The sequence below is a fragment of the Eulemur rufifrons genome, chromosome 24, assembly GCF_041146395.1.
Source record: "Eulemur rufifrons isolate Redbay chromosome 24, OSU_ERuf_1, whole genome shotgun sequence".
NCBI classification, from domain to species: Eukaryota; Metazoa; Chordata; class Mammalia; order Primates; family Lemuridae; genus Eulemur; species Eulemur rufifrons.
Genome location: NC_091006.1, coordinates 14,637,907 through 14,661,871, shown reverse-complemented (window position 1 = coordinate 14,661,871; position 23,965 = coordinate 14,637,907). Strand labels below are relative to the sequence as shown.

Below are 23,965 nucleotides of genomic sequence, written 5' to 3'. Positions count from 1 at the left end.
CTGCGCACGCATCCAGCACCCCCCATCATGGGGGAGGGGTCCTGCTCGCCCATGCGAGTGCGGGGGAGGGGTGGGGGCCTCCCGGGGATGGGGGAGGCACCGCGCGTGGGCTGGATCTGCACGCTGTGCTTGGAAGTTGGGGCACAGTTTTCCCCCTGCACCCACCGCTTCTTTTGGCTGAGAGGTGGCCCGTGATGAGGGTCTTTCCCATGCAGGCCAGGGTGTCCCTGTTCTGTCCACCCCATGGGAAACCAGCAATTTAGGGCTCCAGCTCCCTTTTCCTCAATGCTCAGGAGCCCAGGTCCCCAGTCCACTTCTCCGCCAGGACCTAGGTGTCTGGGCCCCCCGCACCCTCATTCCCTAGATTCCAGGAGTTTGAAACCTCACCTCAGTCCTCAAGTCCAGGCCCACAGGTCCTTCCTCTCTCACTTCTGAGGGGCCAGGGCCCCCAAGTCCATCCACGTCCCTCCATTTGTGGCTGCTGTTTCTGTCCAGTGCCCCTGAGGCGCTCAGCTGCCAGGTCCGCAGGAAGCAGAGCCATGAATGACCGAAACAACCGGAGGCGGACAAGTGAGGAAGCTGGGTCCCCTTCCCTACCCTTGTCCCAATGTAACCTGCCCACCCTGCCCCCTCCTGCCCAGGGCTGCTGTGGTTGGGGGTGGCCAGAGGAGGCCGGGGAATTCTCTGGGGTGACCCCCGGCCTTTCCTCTCCAGTGAAGAAGGATGATGAGGCCTTCGAGATCTCCATCCCCTTCGATGAGGCGCCCCACCTAGACTCACAGATCTTTTACAGTCTAAGCCCCTCTCGGGGAAACTTCGAGGGTGAGCTGAGGGGGTCATGGAGGGACTGGAACCAGCGGGGTGCCACTAGAGCCCTGGAGTGTGACCTGTGTCCCCTGCTGCTCCCTGCTGTCCCCAGAGCCTCCAGAAGCTGCATCCCCCACCCTAGCCCTAATGAACAGCGTCAAGGCCCAGCTACACATGGCCCTGGAGAGGAATTCCTGGTTGCAGAAGCGCATAGAGGACCTGGAGGAAGAGAGGGACTTCTTGCGGTGTCAGCTGGACAAATTCATCTCTTCTGCCCGGATGGATGCAGGTAGGAGGGGTACCGATATAGTCCCCTCCCTGGCCCACTCCTGGGCATTCTGGCACCCAGATCGCCCACCGGCCTGAAGCCCCACTGCTCGGCTGGCTCTGTGGGGAACTGGCATCTTAACCTCTTCGCTAGTCCTCTGCCTGTTTTGGGGACCCCAAGCCCAGCTTCCTTCTTGCTTGATGTCCAAGGTCACTCATCCCCAGGTGCTGTCTATCCCCTGCCTTCCATTTTGGCTCCCCCAAATCTCACCAGCCTAAAGCACCCTGAAGTCTGTTTTCTCAGCCCACGGTGCCTTCAGGGACTTTGGGACCTGAGTGTCTATGTTCCTTCTTCCTGACTGCTAGGGGCAGCCTCCCTCATCTCCACCCTGGTCCTTTGTGTTTCCTCAGGGGCCTGCTCCTCACCTCAGCCTGGTCTTGGAGGACCAAGAGTCCAGGCATCCAGCCTTGTCCCCCAGCCCTGTTTGACACCCTGTCTTCCCACATCCTGTCCCACACCTTGGCTAATTAATGCTCCTTCCCCAGCAAAGACATCAAGTACCTTGCCACTGGACTCAGCCCCTCCGCTGGTGGGACCTCTTTGGGTGGGGATCTCAGCATCTCTTTTCCCCCATACCCTGCCTCAGAGTTCTGGGCAGCCTCCACCTGCTTACCTGGCATTGCTATAATTCCTGACCAATAGCAGCCCAGGGAGCTCCCACAGCTGATATTCATGCTGTCCTAAGGCCAAGCCAGTTTACAGCAAGTATTTTCTTCTGATTGGTGGGATGCCATGCCCTGCTTGCTAATATATTTTGAGCACTACACTCATCCCCTTCCTCAGGTGGTCAGGGCTTTCCTTTGCCAGATCTTTAGTCCATATCTTGGAGACCATCCCCCATAGAAGCCCCAGTGGGGCCCTTGCAACTCCCTGGCTGGGAAGTCACCTCAAAAGCTCCCACATCCCTCTCTGTGAATTCACTGCTTTCCTTCAAAAGTCTGGGCAAGGGGGGGGGGGGGGCTTGTGGTCTCTTGGTGTTTTAGTTACCAGGGACCCCAGCCTCTAGATATCTGGCTGTTCCTCTGCGCTGGAGCCTGGGTCACCACCACCTAGCACCATCTCTTCACTCTGATGGTTCCATCCTGGGCAACTTGCCCTCTTCCCCCAGTGTTTGGGCCCCAGGGCCTCTGGATTTTCTCAGTGGGGACCCCAACACCAGACCTGTCTCCTAACTCACCTTTTGGAGGACTGAGTCTGAGCCTCAGCTGGCTCCCTCCATCCAGGCAGAAGTGGTCACCTTCCCCAGTCTGCCAGACCCAGAGCCCCCAATATCTCAGGGTCTGCCACACCACCCAGCCAAGGTTTTACCTGCCTCCTGGGTTTCCAGAATCCACTCTCTGGAGGTCTCATCAAGTCCCCAGAAAGCCCCTCCCCTACTATGGGAACCCCATGTAGTCACAGACCCTCCTGGGATCTCTGGTTCTGGTCAACTCGGCCCCCTCCCCTAGATCTCTTACCAACCCAGGCCTCTGGGAAAACTCCTGTCCATGACTGCCTCCCCCAAACTCCAGCCGGTTCTATTTTTTTCAGCCATCCCTGCGTCTATACTGCACTCTGTCCGTGTATCTCGTTGAGGACTCCAGTTTGGGGACTTGGCCTCCAGGCACCGAGGCCCCCTCTTTTCCCCCTGAGATCTGTGATGTGATGTCTGGTCCCGCAGTTCATGTGTGTGTGTGTGTGTGTGTGTGTCTCTCTCTCTCTCCCCAGAGGACCACTGCCGGGTGAAGCCCGGGTCCCGGCGAGTGGAGGGGGACAGCCGGGGTGGGGCTGGGGGCGAGGCCTCTGACCTGGAGTCAGCAGCCTCCTCCCTCAGCGGAGCGTCGGAAGAAGGCAGCGCCAGCGAGAGGCGGCGGCAGAGGCAGAAGGGAGGCGCCGGCCGAAGGCGCCTGGGGAAGCCCAAGGCCCGGGAGAGGCAGCGGGGTGAGCGCGGTGCGTGGGGTGGGCGCTGAGCGGTGTGGTGCACGGACCTGCTGTGTGTCCTTTCAAGTAGTCCCCTCTCCTCTCCAAGCCTTGGCCTCCTTAGCTGTGAAAAGACCAGACCTGGCTCCGCTGCCCCCCATCCACGTGTGGTCCCGGGTTTACCTTCCTTACATCTTGGGTCACCCTCACCAGCAGGGCTACCTTGGGCACTTCCTTACTCTTCCTGAGTCTAAGTTTCCTCATCAGTGAAAAAGAGGAGGGCGCTGGAAGCTACCTGACTGGGCGGGGAGGGAGGGGGCTGTGGCTCAGGTGGTTTAACCCAGTCTCTGCTCATTTCTCTCCTCATCCTCTCTGGGCCTACCTTCAATTTCCCCCTGGCCCGAACTCCACCTGCACTTGTCCCGTCTCCCCTTCCTCCTGTTTTCTGTGTTGTTCTCCATGCCTTCCTGGACTGGACTCCTCATCCGTCCCGGCCTTGGCCCTTCCCTCCCCGTGCCCATTCCTTCCCTCTGTGCCCCCCACCCCGGGCTCCGCAGTGAAGGACGCGGACGGGGTTCTCTGCCGCTACAAGAAGATCCTGGGCACCTTCCAGAAGCTAAAAAGCATGTCACGGGCCTTCGAGCACCACCGCGTGGACCGCAACACGGTGGCGCTGACCACGCCCATCGCCGAGCTGCTCATCGTGGCCCCAGAGAAGCTGGCCGAGGTGGGAGAGTTCGACCCCTCCAAAGAGCGCCTGCTCGAGTACTCCCGCCGCTGCTTCCTGGCCCTGGACGACGAGACGCTCAAGAAGGTGCAGGCGCTCAAGAAGAGCAAGCTGCTGCTCCCCATCACCTACCGCTTCAAGCGGTGATGCCGGCCCGGGTGCACGAGCCGGGCGCTCCGCAAGGGGCCTCCCGGGGCAGGCGGCGTCTCTGCGCGCGCTCTTCCTCCTCCCGCAGGCCCCCACTCCCACCCCGGGGCCCCTTGTATATAGACCTGTCCCCTCTCCCCCGCCGTCCTAGCATCCTCCTCATTCCTCTGTGGGAGGGGTCCCCCTCGGCTAGGCTCCCCAGAGCCGCCTCCCCTTCCTAAACACGGCGTTCCCCGCCACGCGGGCCGCGCCAGCCCTGCCCTCGCCGGGCCCCTCGCTCCCAAGAACGCCGGCTGGCTGGGTGCCCCTCTCTGCGGGGGAGTCTGTGTATGCCCCGGGCCCCGGGAGAGGCTGGCCCGCCTGTTCCCCTGCCAGGAGCTGCCCACCCACATTCCCGGACGGACCACTCCCATTCCACGTGAGACAGAGAATTATTCAGAGAATTTAAATTAAAAAAGAGACATAAAAATTTGGAATAAACTGGGCCTCAGCCTCTTCCTAGGAGGGGGACGTGCCTGGAAGGGGGCGGCTGTCGCCACGGAGATGGTGACAGGGCTGGTGAGCTGGTTCCAGGGAGCGGCGGTCAGGCGGGAAGCGGGAAGGTTGGGGAGGACAGGGTGTAATTAGCCCCCTGGAGGCAGAGGTGGGAGGGGGAGAAGCAGCTGTGCCCCAGGAAACTCGGAGGGGGCAGAGCTCTGGAAGAGAAGTGTGGACACACCTGGCTGGGCTCTCCCGAGAAGCGGCGGAGCGGCAGGAGGCGGGACTCAATGACCTCCAGCCGCGGCCACCGCGGGGACCAGCGGCTGTCTGGGCGGACGGTTCCGCCTGCCCGCCAGGGGGCGGTAAGGAGATAGTATTTTATCGGACGTAGTATTTCCAACCGTCTCCTGCGCCTGCGCGGCGGGAGAGACAAGCGTACCCGTCACGCGGCTACCAAGGCAACCAGGAGAGGGCGGCCTTGCCCAACGGTAAGGAATGCAGTACCTTCCCTCCGGGAAGGGAAAATCTCGCGCACGCGCACTGTGGACTCTGGAACCCGTCCCCCTCCTTACTGGAGCGGTGAGGAACCTCGCCGGGGACAGATTTCTACGCAGGCGCAGAAGTCCATTTCAGCTCCTAGCTTCCACCCCGCGCAGGCGCACAAAGCCGCGCTGCCAACCTCCGCATCGGCCGCGCGCACCCTTCGCTCGCTGGCTGCTTTTGCCTCACGCAACCTTCTCAGGTCCTCCTCCAGGTTGGCCCTTCTTTTCTTTCCATTCTCCCCACCCCGAGAGCCAGGTGCCGAGAGCCGGGACCCCGCCCCCTTTTCTGTATCCTTTTCCCTGACCCATCTTGCCTCCGTCCTCCCTCCCTTTTCTGTTCCCGAAGCCGGAAGGAGCCGAAGCGCCGACGGAAAAAGCCGAAGCTGTTCCCCGTCAGTGAGGCCTTTACGAAGCGGTGGCGGAAGAAGCCGAAGTTCTCCGACAGGGGAGGAGTGAACGAGTGGAATCTCCGGAAAGAGCCGAATCTTGGAATCGAGCGTAATCTCTGGAGGGACCCGAGGGCGAGCACCGGAAACCTTCGGCAGGGGCCGAAGTCCGGGACGGTTAGGCTTGTCGGAAGTGGACGATTGCTTGGACAGGGCCGGCGGAGAAGGCGGGGCGAGTCTGCGGAAGAAGCCACAGACTGGGGCGGTTTGAATTGTCAGAAGACGCCGAACCTTTAGAGGGGGCTGGGCGCGGAGGAACGCGAGGACCCGCAGAAACCTCCGAACGTTGAGGAGCTGATCTCCGAAAAGTTACGGAGACCTGGGAAGCCGGCAAAACCCTCGCTTCGGGTGTTTTCGGAAGCAGCCGAAGCCGCGCCGGCCGACCTTTTCAGCCACTCTCCGGAAATAGCCGACGTGCTTCGAAGCCAGGCTCGGGGGGGACAGGGGCAGCTCGCGGAGGGGGCGGGTGGGGAGAGGGGGCGGAGCCTGGGCGGGGCGGGGCGGGCTGCCGGGGGCTTGATTAGGTAGAAGGCGGCGAAGCGCCGGCGGCGGCCGGAAGTAGCCGAAGCCAGCGGCGGAAGTAGCCGAAGCGGCCAGAGCGGGCGGGCGGCAAGGCGAGGCGAGAGCTGCACAGGGCCCTACGCGGCCGCCTCAGCATGTCGGACTTCGACGAGTTCGAGCGGCAGCTCAACGAGAATAAACAAGGTGAGGGCGACGGGGTCGCGATGCGGCGGTGCGGGCGGCTCCCCACGTCGCTCTTTGCCCCCCGCCATTTTCCCCCTCGCTTCCCCTCTCTGTGCTGCGCGGTGCCCCCCCCCACCCCGGTTCCGTGGCGCGCGCCTTGCTCACGTGATCTGGCGTTCCGTCGCGCGCGCGGCGAAGGGAAGGGGGCGGCAGGGCGCGGGCCCGTGGCGCATGCGCGCGCCGCGCGTCTGCGCGCCCCACGTGGTCCCGGCCGAGGCGGCGCGGGGGACGCGCCGCGAGCGTGCCACATACCTCGACGCGAACTTTTTTCTTTGCTCCTTTTCGGTGTAAAGGAGATTATATTAGGTCCCGTAATCCCTTTTTCTCCCGCTGCCTTGGCACTTCCGCTTCCGGTTGGGCCGTCGGCCCCCGTCTCCACGCCCCCTTTGTTTCCAAAATGGTGGTTGTGAGGATGGGCCACCCTCCTTCACGTGGATGATGGCAGAACCGTCTCGAGGGGCGCGCGTGGAGGTCGTGCGTCCCTCGCACCCCTTTTTCTTTCTGCTGATTTCCTGTGAATTCTCCCTCCAGTGCGTTTGTGCCCCAGCCACTGGTCGTGGGGCGCCTCAGATACACGTGTTGGACGCCTGTACAGTCGTAAAAGAGAACCATCTGCATTCTTTTGAGTGTCCCGCACGCATACATCCTGCATACACGGGGCTTTTGACGTTCCCAGCAGTCACTATATGGAGTGTTTGCTCCCCCACATCTCCCTAACTTGACAAACCCAAGTCCTGTCCAATCCCAAACTCAGAGCTCCTAGACTCAGCCTTATGATTCTTATCAACGTAGAGATAGGAGAATAGAGGCTCTGCTTGAGGAAAAGGGATCTGGCCCAGTTGAATACTTATGCCGAAGATGGGATGCAGATACCCCTTGTGTGGTGTCTAGGATTGTGGTGGGTCAGAACAAAGCCCAAGGCCATGCTAGTGCTGATCTGTTAGGGACTCCAAAAGTATTAGAACTGGGAGAGTCGTTAGATGTTTTAAAATTCTTTCTTGTCTTTGTATTTTGGTTTGAGAATGAGGAAACTTAGGAGTAGGGAAGGTTGGGGACCTCAGTCTTAAATATTGAAGCTTAGCTTAAGATCCGTGTTTCTAGCTGGAGTTTGAGGATGGAATGAGGGCTCTTGAATTCTCCTTTGAACCCAGGCTGGAGTTGTGTAGGGCAGTGGCTGGCTGAATTAGTAAACAGTTCCTGGGGAAGAAATAACATCTACTGAGTGCCCAAGGTATGTCTGATTCTGTCTTAGGTGATTTATGTACTGCCTAAGAGTATGGTCTTTGGAGTTGAGTACATCTGGGTTCAAATACACACTTTGTTGCCTAGTAGCTGTGTTACTGCAGTACCTTTATAGCTTGGTTTTTTTCCATCTGCAGATTGACCATCATTATTCTTTTGTCATTGGGTTTTTAAGAGGATTAACATAGGTGGTATTAATGACAGTGGCAGTGATACTCTGAGTGCTTACCATGTGCCACAAGAGGGGCACGTTGCTCTTAGCATGGTTTCTCTCTCTCCTTCCTTTTTTTTGGTTTTTTTTTTTTTTTTGGAGTTGGGAGATGGGGGTTTCACTATTTGGCTCAGGCTGGTCTGGAACTTGTGGGCTCAAGGGATCTTCCCACTTCAGCCTCCCGAATGAATAGCCAGCATGACCGGTGTGCGCCACTTCCTCTGACTTAAGCATGGTTTTTCTAAGTAGATCCTTGTAACAGCCTTCTGAAGCCAGAATGGTTTCCATGCCTTTATGGGGAGGAAACTGAGGGCTCAGAAAATTTAAAAACTTTCCATATTTCAGCTGGTCAGAGGCAGAGCTGATATTAAATGGAATAACATCTAAAGTGTGTGGCTTGGCATACACTAAGTGTCTAATAAGTGATATTGTGAAATCCCATGCTTAGAGAGGAAGTAGAAAGGCAAGTTTTCGGCACACATAGAGATGACGTCAGAGTTGGAGAAGGGCAGGGAAATGTGCTTTCCAAACGTTATTCTGGCAAGTCCTTCCAACATCTGGGTAGAGTAGATGTGGTGACCCTTTGTTCAAAGAAAAAAAAATACAAATCTTAAAGGTTGTTACTGTTGCGTGGTTTTATACAGTTGGTAAGCAGAAACATTGTTACTGATTCTCATTTGTGTCTGGTTGCAAGGCCAAGTTCAACTGTTTTGGAATGCAAAGTGGAGCTGATTGAGCTGTTCTTCGAGGCTCTTTCAGATAATGTTGCTCTGGTTCTCCCAGGTTTTCCCCTCTGGTTCTGAGAAGCCAGGTCCTGACACCTGGCAGGGCTCCTGGGTTGGTGGAGGTGCTCCTACAAGGTTACCACAACACAGCAAATGAAGCTCCCTCTCTGTTCTTATCTTTGCAGCATCAGTGTGGGAGAGGGTTCTTGCCATAGGGGAAGCTCTGTCCATGTGTCACCTTGTCTGTGGGTCTTTGCCTCTGCAGGCCAGCCTCCCTGCAACTCTTGGCTTCAGTCCATTTGTTAGCTACCTGTGTCTACAGGGAATTGCCTTGTCTGTGTTTCAGGCACCCAGTGGGCATCATTGCCTCTGTGGGTCTCTCGCTGCTTGCTTGTCTGTTTCAGAGCCTTAGCAGCAGGAAAGGCCCTTGGGACTCACAGTCTGCTCATCTTACAAGTGTGGAGCCAGCGCTCTCTGCCCAGTGCCGTGCCTGTGTGCTTACCCCACTACACTGCTGATCTGGCTTGCCGATTCTTGCCATCCTAGTCTTTGGTTTCTTTTGGGGGGGCCTTCTAGGAGACAATTCCATTGTCATTAGTGGCTCCACTCAGACTCTGGAGTGTTCTGCCACGTTCAGGAGTATAGCCTGGTGCTTAACTCACTAAAATTACAATGTTTAAATTCAGGCTTCACTGTTTCTTAGCTGTTGGGCCTTGGAAAAGTTGTGAGCTCTCTGTGCCTCAGTTTTTTTTATCTATTATGTGAGCCCCCAGCAGTGTTTTTCCAAAGCAGTAGTGAGGATTAAGTATAAATAAAACTATTTAGTACAGATTTCAGTTGTAAGAAGCATCTCAGTGTTTGTTACTAAGTTATTTTCTCTTCTGGGTGCATATTTTTCTTGAGTGTTAGTGGTTATGGAATTGAGATGCGTTTACAAAAAGTTCACGTTGCATCAGAAAAATACATGAAATAAAATATGAGTGAAGCTAAAGTGTGCTTTGACACCTCCTCACTGCCTTTTCCTCCTCTTGTCCCTAGAGATCACCACTCTTAGGAGTTACATGTTAAACTACGTGAGCACATTAATGTGTTTATCTTTTTTTTTTTTTTTTTTTTGCCTGTGTGTTCCTGATGGATAGTTGAGAAATCAGGTGTCTTTAAATTAGGGAAATACGTACGATGGTGCTCATGAACACCCCCAGTTCTCATGGTTTATTCTCTCCCTGTAAGGGTCCATCTCCCTTCTTCAGAGGGTGAAGTGTCTGGTGGGAGTAGAGGTTTCTATGGTTTTGCTAGCAAGGCTCCCTTCCTTGTGGCCGCCTTGGAGGCAAATGAGAGGGGTTTAGGGAAAAAATCCTACTCTACTACCCCCTCCTGTACTTGGCTTTGAGGGGGTGAGTGAGGCAGGGAGGATTAGATGGTTGGGATTCAAGTGTGGCTGGGGCAAACTCCTCTGACCTGCTGAAGCAGGGTGGGGCATCTTCCCTGCAGTCTGCAAATTCAGAAAGAGGCCCCTCCCTGGGGGAGGGTGCTCCTGTATAATTTACCTGCTTGGGAAGGGATGGGTTGAGTTTCCCTGCTTCCTGGGGATATCAGATCGTGCCTGGCACCTGACCCCTGGGCCTGATGGTGGGGCTGGGGGTGCCAGCTAGTTGCAGAGGTCTTTCCTGAGGGGTCACTGGGTCCCTTCAGGAAAACATCATTGGGTCTCTTGATTCCCCAGCCTCTAGCCCTGCCCCTCTCAGGGACGACCCTGGGGTCAGGCCCCTCAGCCCTCGAGGGGGACCAGGAGCCAGCCTCCTCTGTCTTCTCTGGCTCCCCAGCTCCTCCTGAGCATCCTCAGGTATCTTACACCCCGGGGGCATTGCAGGCCCCGTTCCCCTGGTCTCCTGAGTCCCTGGACTCGCTTGTGGACCCAGGAGGCCTGTTACATCCCTTCCTCCATCAAAATCCCTTTCCTTTGGGGGTGGCCTCCCTGGGGCTCGGGCATAGCCACCAGCGTGCAGGGTGGGCTGGGCCCACGCCCTTCCTCTGCTCATCCTTTCTCCCTCCTCTCACCCTTGCCCAGAGCGGGACAAGGAGAACCGGCACAGGAAGCGCAGCCACAGCCGCTCTCGAAGCCGGGACCGCAAACGCCGGAGCCGGAGCCGGGATCGGCGCAACCGGGACCAGCGGAGCGCCTCCCGGGACAGGCGGCGACGAAGGTACCAGGGCTTGGGGTCCACAGCTGGGCCAGCCTGGGAGTTGGGGGTGTCAGCTAGCCCATGACTGTGCTCAGTTGGTGGCCTGTGTGTGTCTGGTCCTGGGCCCTCTGTGGCTCATTCTTTCTTTGTGTATGTCTGGGGGAGGGATCTGTTGCTTGGTCTGTCTTGAATTCTGTTTTTTCCCTGTTTCTGTGATTTCTTTCATTTTCTTTGTTGGTAGTGCTGGTGGGTTGCTGGGGGCAATAGGGTTTTTTATCTGGATACTGGGAATTGATTCTGTCTTTTCCTTCACAAGGGGCTGTTCTCTGTCCCTGACTCTGAGGTCCTGTTTCTTCTTTTCGACTCTCTGTGGTTCTCTGTGGGACTGTCTTCAAGGGGGTTGGTCTCTGTCTGCAGTTTCTTTCTTCCCTGCCTTCCTGGAAAAGGGAGTTCTTGGAGTGGGGCCTGGGCTTACTTTCTAGCTCAGGGATGCCTGTTTTCTGTTTTTCTAATGCCTCTTCCCTCCCTAGGTCCCCCTCTCTGTTCTCTGCCCCCTTAGGTGAGGAAGGGCAAGGTGGGTGGAAGTCCTGCCTCTTCCCATCTCAGTTTCTCCAGCTAGAGAGCAGTCTGTCCTGACCCCTTCCTGCTTTCCTCACTTCCTTTTTCCTGGGGGTGGGAGTGTTGGGGGGTGGGAAATGGCAGGGCCGAGGGGGGCCTGCTTGCTGCTTGTTCACCTCGGCCCTGCCCTCGGGCTCAGTGTCCGGGGGAGGTGTGGTGTGTGGGGAAGACGAGGGTCCCCAGTCACCCCTCCCCATACCTTTCCCTCCCACCCCCCAGCAAACCTTTGACCAGAGGCGCTAAAGAGGAGCACGGTGGATTGATGTGAGCTTCTCTTCCTGCCCCTTCCACCCTGACGTCCACTCCCTTCACCTTCCTCACATCCTGTGTCCCCTGCCCTGCCCACATCCAGCCCTGGCCCAAGCATTTGAAACCAGCACCCTCCCCAGGCCTGGGCCCAGCCCTGTCCCTGATTTTCTCCCTCCTGGAGAGAGCGGAGCTTATGTGGTGGGGGGCTGAGGGGGCGCCTGGGAGGGGCTTACAGGCCCACTGTTGGTCAGACTGAGGTTGCCCTGCCCCGCTCTCCCCTCCCCCTTCCCCAGTCGTTCCCCTCGCCATGAGAAGAAGAAGAAGGTCCGTAAATATTGGGACGTGCCACCTCCTGGCTTTGAGCATATCACCCCAATGCAGTACAAGGCCATGCAAGGTAGGCCCCGGCTGGGCTGCTCCAGAGGGTGGAGGATAGGGGGCGGGGGCATGCATGATTCTCTCCATCACTCATTCCCCTGTGTGTGTGTGTGCTTGGGGAGGTTATGCCCCTGGGTTTTCTGGCCTCTGCCCTTTTGAAGTTCTCTGGAGGAGGACACGATCTGAGGACATCTGTGGTTGAGGGAGGGATGAGGCCTCCATCTGGACACTTTTAGGAGACGTGGCTTCTTAGAAGCAGCAGTTACTGGGTGGTGGCCTCTGATGCTGGGAAGAAGGTTCTGGAGGGTGCTGCTGAGAGCCTGAAGAGCTTTCAGCTGAGGAGGGAGAGTTCTCAGGGTGTGTGAGGGGTGGTCCTTGAGCTCTGGTCACGATAGTTGTCCTGATGTGGTTTAATCCTGTTTTCACTCCTGAAGCTGCGGGTCAGATTCCAGCCACTGCCCTTCTCCCCACCATGACCCCTGATGGTCTGGCTGTGACCCCAACGCCGGTGCCTGTGGTCGGGAGCCAGATGACCAGACAGGCCCGTCGCCTCTACGTGGGCAACATCCCCTTTGGCATCACTGAGGTACTGCCCTCCCCCTGCCCCTCCCCTCTCCCTCGCTCCCCTACCCTGTTCCTCCCCTCCCCTCCATTCCCTCCCCCAACCTGCACGGGTCAGACTTTGCTCCTGCAAGACCCCCCGGCCCCCTCCCAGACGGACCGATGGAGTTGAGCCAGCCAGGGGCCGGGCCGGGCTGGGGGTGGCCCTCTCCCTCCCTCCTCTTCCCCTCTCCCGTCTCCCCTCCCCTAACCTCCTCCAGCAACCCAGGGATCAAGCACACACATAACGTACCTACCTACGTGTTGTACCTACGTGTCGGAGAGAGACAGAGAGGGAGACTCGGACACACTCACACACACACACTCCACACACAGACGCACGCTCCCCCCCTCAGTTTTTTTCTGACACGCCTCTCGTTCTCTGCCGCCTGTCCCCATCCTCTCCCCCACATGCCTCCCATGGTCGCTGTTCTTTTATTTTTGATCGCCCCTGACCTCCCCTTCCCCACCGCTCCTTTCCCCCATCCCTCTCCCCAACCCCTTCCCGTGGCACCCCCTGAGAATCCCGAGATCAAAGAGTTGTTTCCATTTCTCTTTAAAGTGAAATATTGTGGGGCTGAGATCCCTCGTAGCAACAAAAAGTTTGCTACCATCGTCGAAGGCAAGTAAGGTCCATTCTGACTTTCTCAACCTGCACTTTGCTACATTTGATAAACCAGCCCCCGGACTCCAGGGCCAGATTCCTCCACATCACTCTTTTCTCCTCCCCTCCCGTCCCTGCCCCTTCCTCCCCACACTCCTTCCTCCCTTCCCGCTCCTGCACTCTCGCCCTTCGACCTCCCTTTCTGCCCTCTCTGCTCCTGCCTGCTGCTCCTTTTCTACTGCCCCCCATTTCCCTGTCTGTCTTCACTGGGTGTTCTTTCCTTCCTGTGTGTTCTGTCTCCTCATCTTTTCTGTGTTTCATGTTTTTTTTCCTTTCCCTCTTGTCTTCGTTTCCATCTGTCTTTTCTTGAATGATCTTTCTCCTTTCCCCTGATTTTTTTTGGGACCCCATGGCTCTCCCCTGCACCTGTCCATCTCCTGCCCTTGGCTGTCTTTCGCTACTGCTTCCTTCCCGTTTTCTCTCGTTTTCCTCTTGCTTTTGTTCCTACTATTGATCTCTACACCCCCACCCATATTCCACTGTTCCTTCCCCTCCCCCTCCGCCCTCCCCTTGTCCCTCTCCCCTTACCCCAAACCCCTCTGTGTCTCCCTCTCTCACCCTCCCCCTCCTCTCTCCTCCTCCCTTCCCCTGCCCCTCCCTGTCTCCTATTCCCTCTGCAGGAGGCCATGATGGATTTCTTCAACGCCCAGATGCGCCTGGGGGGACTGACCCAGGCCCCTGGCAACCCGGTCTTGGCTGTGCAGATTAACCAAGACAAGAATTTTGCCTTTTTGGAGGTGAGTTGGGAGAGTGACAGGGCCAGGGAAGTGTAAGTGGTGTGAAGACCTGTCCTTTGGTCCTGTGGTGTGTCCTGCTTCCTTGTGCTGCCTGTTCCCACTGGGCCCCTCTGCAGAGTTGCCAGAGTGAGCTCTGTAGGGGCTCTGCAAATCTGAGGCTACCTCCTGCCTGCCTTTTGTTCTCCCTGGCAGCTTTAGGAGGCCTTTTGGGTCTCTGCAGACCTCTTCAGCCTTGTCTACACCATTCTGGCCCAGTCGTAGGCACTCTGGCCATACTGGCCTTCCCAGAACACACCTTCCCTATCTCGGGATTTGGCTAGGGTTATTTACTGTAGCTAACTAATGCTACTAACGTTTCCTGTTAGTGTTTCTGAAACCGGGGGTGGACTTTGGTTTTCATTTTATGTATTTGTTTGTTTTTTGAGATGAGGGTCTTGCTCTTTTGCCCAAGCTGGAGTACAGTGGTGTGATCATAGCTCACTATAGCCTCAAACTCCTGGGCTCAAGTGATCTCCTTCCTCACCCTCTCCAGTAGCTGGGACTCCACATGCATGCCACCATGCCAGACTAATTTTTAAAAAAATTTTTGTGGAGATGAGGGTCTTGGTACGTTGCCCAGGCTGGTCTCAAAACTCCTGGCCTCAAGCGATTCTCCTGTCTCAGCCTCTCGGAGTGCTGAGGACCTTGGTTTTTAATTTTCAACTCCTGGCGGATGAATACTCTTGTAAAATACAGTAAAGATGTTGAAGTGATGTTAGCTTTCTGCAAAGGTTTCGAAGTGCTCCGTCTCCAACTGTCTCATTATGGTCCACTTTGAGTCACGTTGCTCTGGATGTCAACCGTAAATGTCATCTTATCAGAAAGACTTCAGTGCTATCACCACCTCATTTAGTTGATTTTTCTTGTGACATTCTCTTTCAGTACTTTGTCCCTTTTCAGCATTATCACAGCTTGCAGTTGTGTGTTTGTGTTGAGTGCTGGTGTCTATAAACACACCAGAGTGTGAACTCCTAGAAGCAGGGACACATCTGTTGTCCTCCCAGTGCCCAGCACGGGGCCTGGCGCATTGTATTTGTTCACACGAGTGAAAGAGGAAATCCTGGTCACAGAGCCCCTGGGGTAGACCAGTCCCTGACCCCTAGCCCTCACAAATGCTTCTCTTCCATTCAGTTCCGCTCCGTGGACGAGACTACCCAGGCCATGGCTTTCGATGGCATCATCTTCCAGGGCCAGTCACTGAAGATCCGGAGGCCTCATGACTACCAGCCGTTGCCTGGCATGTCGGAGAACCCCTCTGTCTATGTGCCTGGTGAGTGGGCTTCTGTCAAGGCCCCTTCTCCCCCAGCCTTGTTTCCATAGCCCACCCTTCCCTTCTTCAGCCCTGCTGGAGCTGCTTAGGAAGTGGGGTAGGTGCTTTGGAGTGTATGTGTCTTCCCCCTGCTTCCCCCAGGCCTCTGATTTGGGTCTGCTCCTCCTGGCAGAGGGGGTGCCTGGGGCCCAGGGAAGTGAGCTGGGACCTGTTTGAGGACACACAGCTTGTACGTGGCAGAGCCAGGACCAGGCCGAAGGTGCTGGGGAAGTGAGGGGCTTACGGTCTGGGCCATGTTTCTGCTTTGAGGCCTCACAGCTCAGGGACCCCAGAGGGCTCCGTGTGTGTCTGTCAGTGCTGGTGCGCATCAGCAGATGTCAGCAAAGCTCCCCGGGGTGGGATCTGGCACCTGGGTATTGACTCATTTTTTTGTCTCCCAGCGTTTGCCTCGAATCCTATATTCTGGGCCATTCTCTACAGCTGTGTTAAGGGTCATCTTTGATTGGTAGATAATGTAGCAGACCAAGGCTTGGCCAGCTGTTTCACTGTGTGTGAAAGCAGCCACAGACGCTACCTGAGTGAATGAGCATGGCTGTGTTCAGTGAGTGTGCCTTAGTGTGTGTGGTGGCTGAAATTTGGATTTCGTATGTTTTCCACATGCCTTGGAATAGTCTTCTTTTGGAAAGCTTGCAGGCTGTACAGAAGCAGGCGGCAGGCCTCATCCAGCCTGCAGACTAGCTCGCTTACCCCTGCAGCAGACGGAGTGAAAGTGAGGATTTAGGTTTGTTGGAGGCCCTGTGAGGGTATGGGAAGTGCTGCCTGGCTGAGTGAGGCTGACGGCCCAGGCCCCTGGAACACGGAGGGCCTGGGTGCTCCCGGCTGAGGCTTCGCATTGGAGGACCCCGTTAGAAACCATGTTGGCTCTCCCCTTCCTGGAGTGGGGAACAAGGGGCTCAGAGGGAGGCACATCCATGTCAGTGCAGGACCTCAGCTTGGTCCCCAACTTGCCTCCAGTGCTTTGCTACCATGAGTTTTGGTAAATTCAGGGCATGTTTTTTAACTTATCAGAAACCTGAGGTATAATAGATACTGACATACTCTCAAATGTTTAAGTGTTCAGCTTGATGACTTTTTACGTATGGGTGCATTTATGAGATCGAGCTGTAAACATCTCCTTTGTGCGTCTTCCTGGTAAATTCACGGTGTTTCAATTCGTCTTTAATTATGTAAGTAGCCCACCATTTGTTGGTGCTTGTGTGTCAGGTATTGTCCTAAGTGTGCTCCGTGGATCTTCTCTTAACCTCTGTGACAATTTTGTGGTAGAAATTAGGGCTTGGGCCAAACCTGCCCAAGTCCCACCTGCTTTTGTAAAGAGAGATGCAGCATACATCTCTCGGTCGGGCTTGTCTACACCACCTCATCCACTGTTGCACCTGGGGAAATGCAGCACCTCTTTCTGGGGAGGGGGGTGCGGCACATGTGGGCCCTGGGGGATAGGATGGCAGGTTTCGGACCTAACGTTGCTTCCGTTACCAGGCCAAGGCGCTCAGCTGTTCTGAGGGTAGTAGGGTGCTCTGGCAGGGACTGAGCCCAAAGTGATGGCAGTGACAGCTGTGGCTGCTGAGCTCCTCTCAGGATGCCCATTGGGGCTGAGCTGGCCTGGTCACCGTGTGAAGTTGGGGCATTTCTCCATCTCAAAGATGAGGAAAGCGTTGGGATGGTGGGGACGGGATCCCCGCTGGATCTGGGTTAGTCCATCTCTGCCCCACACTTTTTTTGCTCCATGTGGGATCCTTTAGAGGTACGACTCCTGCAAAGTCACTTTGCCCCTGTTTTCCCGTCTGACTCTGGGAATGTCCCTGCTAAATGGAGGAATTGATGAGCGGAGGAATCTGAGGCTCTGAGAAGATTCCCTTGAACTTGTCACTGTGTAACAGTGGGTCATGCCACTGACTTAGTGTTTACCAGGGCTTGTCTGGGCTGGGCTGGCCCTGTTGTGGTCAGGGAGTCTAGCAAATACCCCAGCTGTGGGGACTCTTGTGCCTGTCCTCAGGCCTGGTATTAAATACACATTTGGCATGAATTGTTCTCATGCACGCACCTTGTGCTGTGGGCACTAGCGTTCTCCCTGTTCTACCGCTGAAGACGCTTGAGGCCCTTGGAGCCTCATAGGGTACAACCAGGATTTGAACGCAGGGAACCTGACTCTCCCACCCTTGGCCCTATGCTACTTCCTGAGACACGCACAGTGGTTAGAGCCTGTAGCCTGCCCAGCTACCTGTGGAGAGTCATGGTTGAGTGTGAGTTCTGGAGGCTTCCTTTTTCTGCCTTTGTGACTTCGTTCTATACCTCGGTTTATTCCTTTTGTACTTTAGGTAGGGCTTTTGTGAGCATTGTGGTAATAGATAGAAGGAGCGTGGCATGGTCCCTGGCCTATGGCGAGTGCTCAGTATCTGTTCCTGTCCCCAGGTTACTTGGGCTTGTCCTGGTGACACAGAAGCTGTGTCTCCCATGGTTTGCGTGGCCATACTCAACTGGGTTCACCTCTGATGGTTGGAGCTGGCTTGGTTGGTGCCTCCAGTTTTGTGGGGTTAGACGGGCTGGGGTCGGTGGTGGAAGAGGGTGCACTGGGGCAGATCTGAGCCTGGAGGGTGGATGGGGTGCTGCCTCCCTTTCCTCTCAGGGGCACAGCGGCTCAGCTGCTGAGGCTTTTTCTCATTTTCTGTCTTATCTGTTCCTTACCCAAGATCAGAATGGAGGTAGGACAGGGCCACGCCCACTGGGTGTAGGGGCTGCAGAGGAAGGGGAGGCCAAGGGCTGGGCCTTGAACTTGGGTGTCAGGCTGGATGGGTGCTGGGGCCTTACATAGCTCACATCTAACAGGATGGCCCCGAGAATGAAATGGTAGATTTGCGAAGCCTGGGGATCAGGTTGAACCGTGAACCGTCCCCATGTGGCAGGCACTTGTCTGTTTCAGAGTTCAGTGGTTTGGGGGCTGTTAAACTCTGCTGGTGTGACCACACTGTGACATCTCAGCCCTTGTGGACATCGAATCCAGCATCCCAGCCACGGCCAGCAGTCACCACTGAGATGATACCAGCCAACACGGGGGACACTGTTCTGAGACTCACTGAGCAGCTCATTCACTGAGCAGCCTCTGAGCTCATGCCACCCCTGTGAGAGCAGACCCATCCCTGCAGTGGCACAGATGAACTGACTGCTGTGAAGGGAAAGGACTGAGAGATTTAATAGGGAGACTTACCTGGGTGGTTGTTGGCGAAAGGCACCTGAGGGGTGAGGAAGGGGTCTAGGGTATCGTGACTTACCAGCAGGCTCAGAGTGAAGGTGACCTGCCAACGTCATGCAGCAGATAGGTGTGTGAATGCAGGTCTTTGTGCCCTTGGTGTTCTGGGGGATGCCTCTGTTTTGAGGTTCCTCTGAGTCTGGACAGGTCTGGGAGATACAGTGCATTCTCTGATGGAGGAGCCGTGGTGTGCCATTGCCCTCGTCTCCTCCTCTCAGAATGGGGAAGGGAGGGTGGGTGTGCAGTCCCTCCTACCCACCTCAGGTGGGGAGTGTCCTGGTCTGCCAGTGAGAAGCTCACCCTGTAGATCTTCCCCTGGGCTTCTGGGATGTGACCTTCTATTGGAATTGAAGTTCTTTTTTCCCATCTGCCATTAGGGGTTGTGTCTACTGTGGTCCCTGACTCTGCACACAAGCTATTCATCGGGGGCTTACCCAACTACCTGAATGATGATCAGGTAAGGCCCCTGCCTTCTTCCCAGTCGCTCCCCAACCCCGGTGCCCATCCAGCCCTGAGAGATTCTTGGCCTGCTGCAGGTGAAAGAGTTGCTGACATCGTTTGGGCCTCTCAAGGCCTTCAACCTGGTCAAGGACAGTGCCACGGGGCTCTCCAAGGGCTACGCCTTCTGTGAGTACGTGGACATCAACGTCACAGATCAGGTGAGTCCCGGGTCCCTGCCCACTTGCCGCGTCTGCCCTTCCCTGCCCTGCGCTGTTTCCAAGCCGAGGTTTCCCTTCCTTGGGATGGGGCGGGAGGTGGCCAGCCTGAAGCAGTGTCCTGTGTATGGGGCTCTTCCCCTTGCCCTTGGTTTTGGCTCTTTCCAAGCTCTTAACCCCTTTGCCTTCCCCTCTTCCCCACCAATGCCCCGGCTTGAGGGGAGGTGTCGGGCTCTGGGTCCTGACCCCACCTCTCCCCTGCATCCCCTCCCGCCCCTCATCCTCCAAACGCAGGCCATCGCAGGGCTGAATGGGATGCAGCTGGGGGATAAGAAGCTGCTTGTCCAGAGGGCGAGTGTGGGAGCCAAGAATGCCACGCTGGTGAGCCCCCCGGCACGTCATCTTCCATTGGCTAGAGGGACCCTGGGGGTGGGAAGGGGCTGGCTGGGGGCAGGTTCTTCTGAGCTCTGCCCCAGCTTTCATGGGAGGAGATTTGAGGGGCATTGAGTACATCCCTGGGGGGCAGTGTGACGGGGGTGGTCAAGTGGAGGGGATGGCCTTTCCCCAGGTGGAAGTCTGAGGGGCACAGGCTTGAGCAGAGGGAGGCTGGGTCAGGGCCCCCTGTGACGCCTCTGCCCCCTGCCCCACAGAGCACTATCAATCAGACGCCTGTGACCCTGCAAGTGCCAGGCCTGATGAGTTCCCAGGTGCAGATGGGTGGCCACCCGACTGAGGTCCTGTGCCTCATGAACATGGTGCTGCCCGAGGAGCTGTTGGATGACGAGGAGTATGAGGAGATTGTGGAGGACGTGCGAGACGAGTGCAGCAAGTACGGGCTTGTCAAGTCCATTGAGATTCCCCGGCCCGTGGATGGCGTCGAGGTGCCCGGCTGTGGAAAGGTCAGGGCACTCTGGGCTTGGCACATGTTCCTCCTCCCTCTCTTTTCCTCTCTCTCTCCCTCCGTCTTAAGGTACACACATGTACACACACCACCCTCGAGTGCCCCCTCAGGCCTGTCTGTGGGAGATGTTGGTGACCCAGAGAGGTGTGTGGCCTAGTGGGGTCCTAGGGCCCACAGGTGAGACAGAAGCTGGGGACACAGCTGTTGTGGCTGAGAAGCAACTAGTGTCAAAACTTGGCTTTGCCTCTCTGTTGTTATGTGACTTTGTGCAAGTGGATTTGCCTTGTCTGTGAAGTGGGGGAGAAATCCTCGAAATAGTCATGGCCACACCTGCTGGTGTCTCCTGTTAGCCAGGTGCTCTCCTGAGGCTGTGCCTGTACCGGCCCGAGTTCTCCCAGTAGCTACTAGGCCCCTTTGTGAGAGGAGCTGAGGCACAGAGCTGATAGGTCACATAGGCAGGTTTCAGGTGCTTGCGGTCTGATTTCTGAGCCAAGTCTGACTGCCTCTGGTGTTGTGCTGGGTGTAATTACCTCTTGTCATCCTCCTCGTGAGGTGGCGGTGAGGCCCGTGAACTGTTCTTTCATCCATTGCTGGGTGTATTTATGAAATTCCTGCTGTGGGCAGGCTCTGATCTCGGTGCTGAGGGTTCAGCAGTGAACAGAAGCCCTTCCTGCCCTTGAGCAGCAGCAGTTTTGGGAACACGGCTGTGAGCCTGGCACATGTGCCACCTGGAGTAGTTGGGCCAGGATTCCATGGTGCGGTCTTTAGACAGGGGGGGTCAGGGTTAAGAGAGGCAGTGAATGGGTGAGGAAGATGGTGGGGAAGGTTGAGGAGGACCTGGGGGGCCGTGTGGGTCTCAGTGAGATGGGAAGGAAGCTGGCAGATAGAGATGGCTCCTTATCATAAGGAGGCGGGGGATGGGGGTGGGCACAGACCTGGCACTTACCCTGGCCCTGCCCAGCTGAGCCCTGCAGGGTGGGATGTGGTTGAGCAGGGGGAGGGCTGAGGGGCGGCTGTGGGCATCTGGGGCTGGCCAGGAGCTGGTAGAGTTAGTGCTGCCTAGGTGGTGGGAGAGCAGGTTTTGCCAGAGAGGACGCTGGCTCTGCAGGGCCAGCTTGGGAAGGGCCTTGTTAATTCATGACGAGGGGAGTGCAGGAAGTATGGGCTCCTCAAGACCATCAATATCTCCAGGCAGTGCATGGTGTCGAGGTGTCTGCTGTGGAAGGGTCAGGGTACCTTGTGGCTTCTCCCTGGAGTAGTTGGTTTTTAAAGGAGAGAATAGGGCTGTGCTCATATTTTTTAGGTGATTTTGGTGGTTTGGAAGATGGACGAGGGAGGTCTTTTGGAATAATCTGGGTGAAAGATGGTGACTTGATTTAAAGTAATAGCAGGGATGGAGAGAAGTTGACAGATTTGAGACATGAGCCTGTAAAGTGCCCTGGGTGTGATTGGTTTGGGTCTGCTGGGAGGGCAAGGGAGATCAGTGAGATGCTCAAGAGTGGCAGCTCCATGACCGGGGAATGGCAAGTGACATGCAAGGGTGATGAACGGTTTGGGGGGGGGGAGGTCAAAGTGGGGCCACCTGGCTTTGGGGTTTCTGAGACACTCGGTAGAGATGTCTAGGAAGCAATTAGGTGGACAGATCTGTGTTCCTAGCATAAGGGCTGATGGAAACTCTGATGTCATTGAGAGACCGACCTTGATTTGGATGTTGGACTGCATGAGCTTGCCCGGGAGACAGGGCTGGGTGGGAAGGTGGTGGCTCGAGAGGTGGAAAGAACACAGGGTTGTGAGTGGGCAGAGGGCCGGGGGAGGGGGTGTGAGGAGGGAGGGTCACGGCAGCATCTACTGTCTTTTCCTCTTTCTGGAGCTCCCCCCAACCCCTGCTTTCCTTTGCTCTGGGATAGACCCTGGTGAAACAGGGGCTGAGTGAACACTTCTTGGGAAGAATGGGTGGAGAGACCCTGGCATTGGTATCAGAGGACCTATTTTACTTTTTAAAATTTATTGCATCCTATTCCTGTTTTGCTCTTACGCTTTTTATTATGAATCTTTTTAAACATGCTTAAAAAGCAGAGACCGTAATAGTGATATATTATTTGTATTATAGTATATGTAGTAATATTATTGATATAGTGCTCCATCACCCAGCTTCTAAGTCATTGATATTTTGTTCTTAGTTTCTATCTTCATCTTATTTCCCGCCTTTTTGCTGGAGTATTTTAACGCATATCTCAGATATATTTCACCTGAGATACTTAGGTATATTTCTCTAATTTTTCAACTACTTACATTTGGGGTTAACGCTTTGCTGTGGGGGTCTGTGCTGTGCATTGCAGGATGTTTAGCTTATCCCCAACCTCTTCCCACTAGATGCAGAACCGCTACACCCGTCTTTGTGACAATCTAAAGTATCTCCAGACTTTGCTTAATGTCCCCTTGGGGCACATTTGCCCCTGGTTGAGAACTATAGCTCTAACTGGAGAACCTTTTTTAAAAATTTTAGTAAAACCACAATACCATTATTATATTATAAAATTAACATTAATTCCTTATTGTATACCTAATCCATGTTCAAATTTACTGTCTCAAAAATGTACTTTTTACAGTTAGCTTCCAATGTCCCCGCTTCAAATTTGTTTACAAAATTTCTTCCAATTTATTAGTTCCCTTTTTTTGTAAGCCATTTTATTTGTTGAAGAAATAGAGTCATTTGTTGTATGAAATCCCATATTTAAGTAGGCTCATTGTATCCTTCCCTTTCTCCGTTTTCCCATAAACTGGTGGTTCAAGCAGGATTAGAAGCTTGAATAGATCAAGGTTCAAATTAAGTTTCCCTCGTCTCTATTCAACATGGGCTTGAATCCTAATTCCTGAGCTTCCCATCCTCATCTGTTGTCTGGGGAGAGCATGGCCCTTGGGGTGGGTTCAGAAGTACCTGCTGTGGTGGCTGCAGAATGATATTCAACACAAGCGGCCCCTCTCTTCTCTTGGGAGCTTGCCTCTGTCTCCCACCACTAACTTGCCCTGTGTGCCTCAGGCAAGCTTCTGTTCTCTCCATGCCTGTTAGGTTTCTGTTCTCTTATCTGTGCTCTTGTTCTTTCATCCTGGAGGATGTTTGCGTGAACTCTGCCAAACCTGCGCTAAGGGTCCTTTTCTGAAGCCTGTGTTGAGGTCGCCTTTCCCTCTTTAGTCCTGGGCTTGGATGGATGTTGGCTGGTTGCTGGGAGTGAGCCTTGTTCACAAACTTGCCTCTTGTTCCCCACAGATCTTTGTGGAGTTCACCTCTGTGTTTGACTGCCAGAAAGCCATGCAGGGCCTGACGGGCCGCAAGTTCGCCAACAGAGTGGTTGTCACAAAATACTGTGACCCCGACTCTTACCACCGCCGGGACTTCTGGTAGAGGCGGGTGGGGGAGGGTGGGGGCAGGGCTGGCTGGGGGCTCCTCCCCCCTCCCGCCCCCCCTTTTCCCCCTCTGAAGATGATGGGCAGAGGAGTGACAGCCGAATGACAGCCGGCAGTAACTGGAATGGCAGCAATTAAGGGTGGGGGGTGGGGGGTTGGGGGGTTAGGGCAGGGAGGGGACTGGGGAAGTGCGCACACAGGCCCACTCAGACACACGCACCCACACAGACACAGAGGGAAGGGGTTGAGATGGGGACGGGGTGCACAGCAGGGTGGGGTAGGACCCCCATAGCCCCTCCCAAAACAGCCTCTCCTTCTCCTTTGTACCCCCTTCTCCTCTTCCCCATGGTAGGAATATAGCGTGTTTATATTTTATGGCCAAACTATTTTGAATTTTGTTGTCCGGCCCTCAGTGCCCTGCCCTCTCCCCCACACCAGGACCACAGCTCCATTCCTCTGGCCTCTGGTCCTCTCTGACCCTCCCTCCCTGGTTTCTTACATAGTTGATTCTCTCCTCTTTAGTCTTCCCCCGACCTGCTCCTAGTCCCGTGGCTCCTGTCCCTCTCCTACTCTCTGTGGCAGTTTCATATTTGCTAAGACGAATTTGCTCATTAAACATTTTGTTGTATTTTACTTTATGGGACTGCTCTGTGTCCATTGTGT

At 55.6% G+C, this 23,965-nt stretch overlaps 2 protein-coding genes across 5 annotated transcripts; both read left to right on the top strand.

Moving 5' to 3' along the window:
* Window positions 1-539: 539 nt before the first annotated feature.
* CCDC106 (coiled-coil domain containing 106) lies at window positions 540-4,118 on the top strand. Of its 2 annotated transcripts, XM_069458110.1 has the most exons (5): window positions 540-570; window positions 715-822; window positions 920-1,096; window positions 2,843-3,055; window positions 3,592-4,118. In XM_069458110.1, exons 1-5 carry the CDS (start codon window positions 540-542, stop codon window positions 3,906-3,908), a joined length of 846 nt encoding a protein of 281 aa, XP_069314211.1. In that variant the 3' UTR covers window positions 3,909-4,118. The 2 variants fall into 2 exon arrangements, with proteins under 2 accessions (XP_069314211.1, XP_069314212.1); XM_069458111.1 differs by lacking the exon at window positions 715-822.
* Window positions 4,119-4,916: 798 nt separating this feature from the next.
* U2AF2 (U2 small nuclear RNA auxiliary factor 2) lies at window positions 4,917-23,940 on the top strand. Of its 3 annotated transcripts, none has more exons than XM_069458340.1 (13): window positions 4,917-5,142; window positions 5,277-6,081; window positions 10,367-10,502; window positions 11,319-11,363; window positions 11,642-11,745; window positions 12,161-12,312; window positions 13,611-13,727; window positions 14,898-15,036; window positions 18,718-18,797; window positions 18,877-18,999; window positions 19,291-19,389; window positions 19,647-19,895; window positions 23,166-23,940. In XM_069458340.1, the coding sequence occupies exons 2-13, from the start codon at window positions 6,033-6,035 to the stop codon at window positions 23,298-23,300; spliced, it is 1,428 nt and encodes a 475-aa protein (XP_069314441.1). In that variant the 5' UTR covers window positions 4,917-5,142; window positions 5,277-6,032; the 3' UTR covers window positions 23,301-23,940. The 3 variants fall into 3 exon arrangements, with proteins under 3 accessions (XP_069314441.1, XP_069314442.1, XP_069314443.1); XM_069458342.1 differs by having other exon boundaries at window positions 4,948-5,142; window positions 19,291-19,377; XM_069458341.1 differs by having other exon boundaries at window positions 4,917-6,081.
* Window positions 23,941-23,965: the final 25 nt, after the last annotated feature.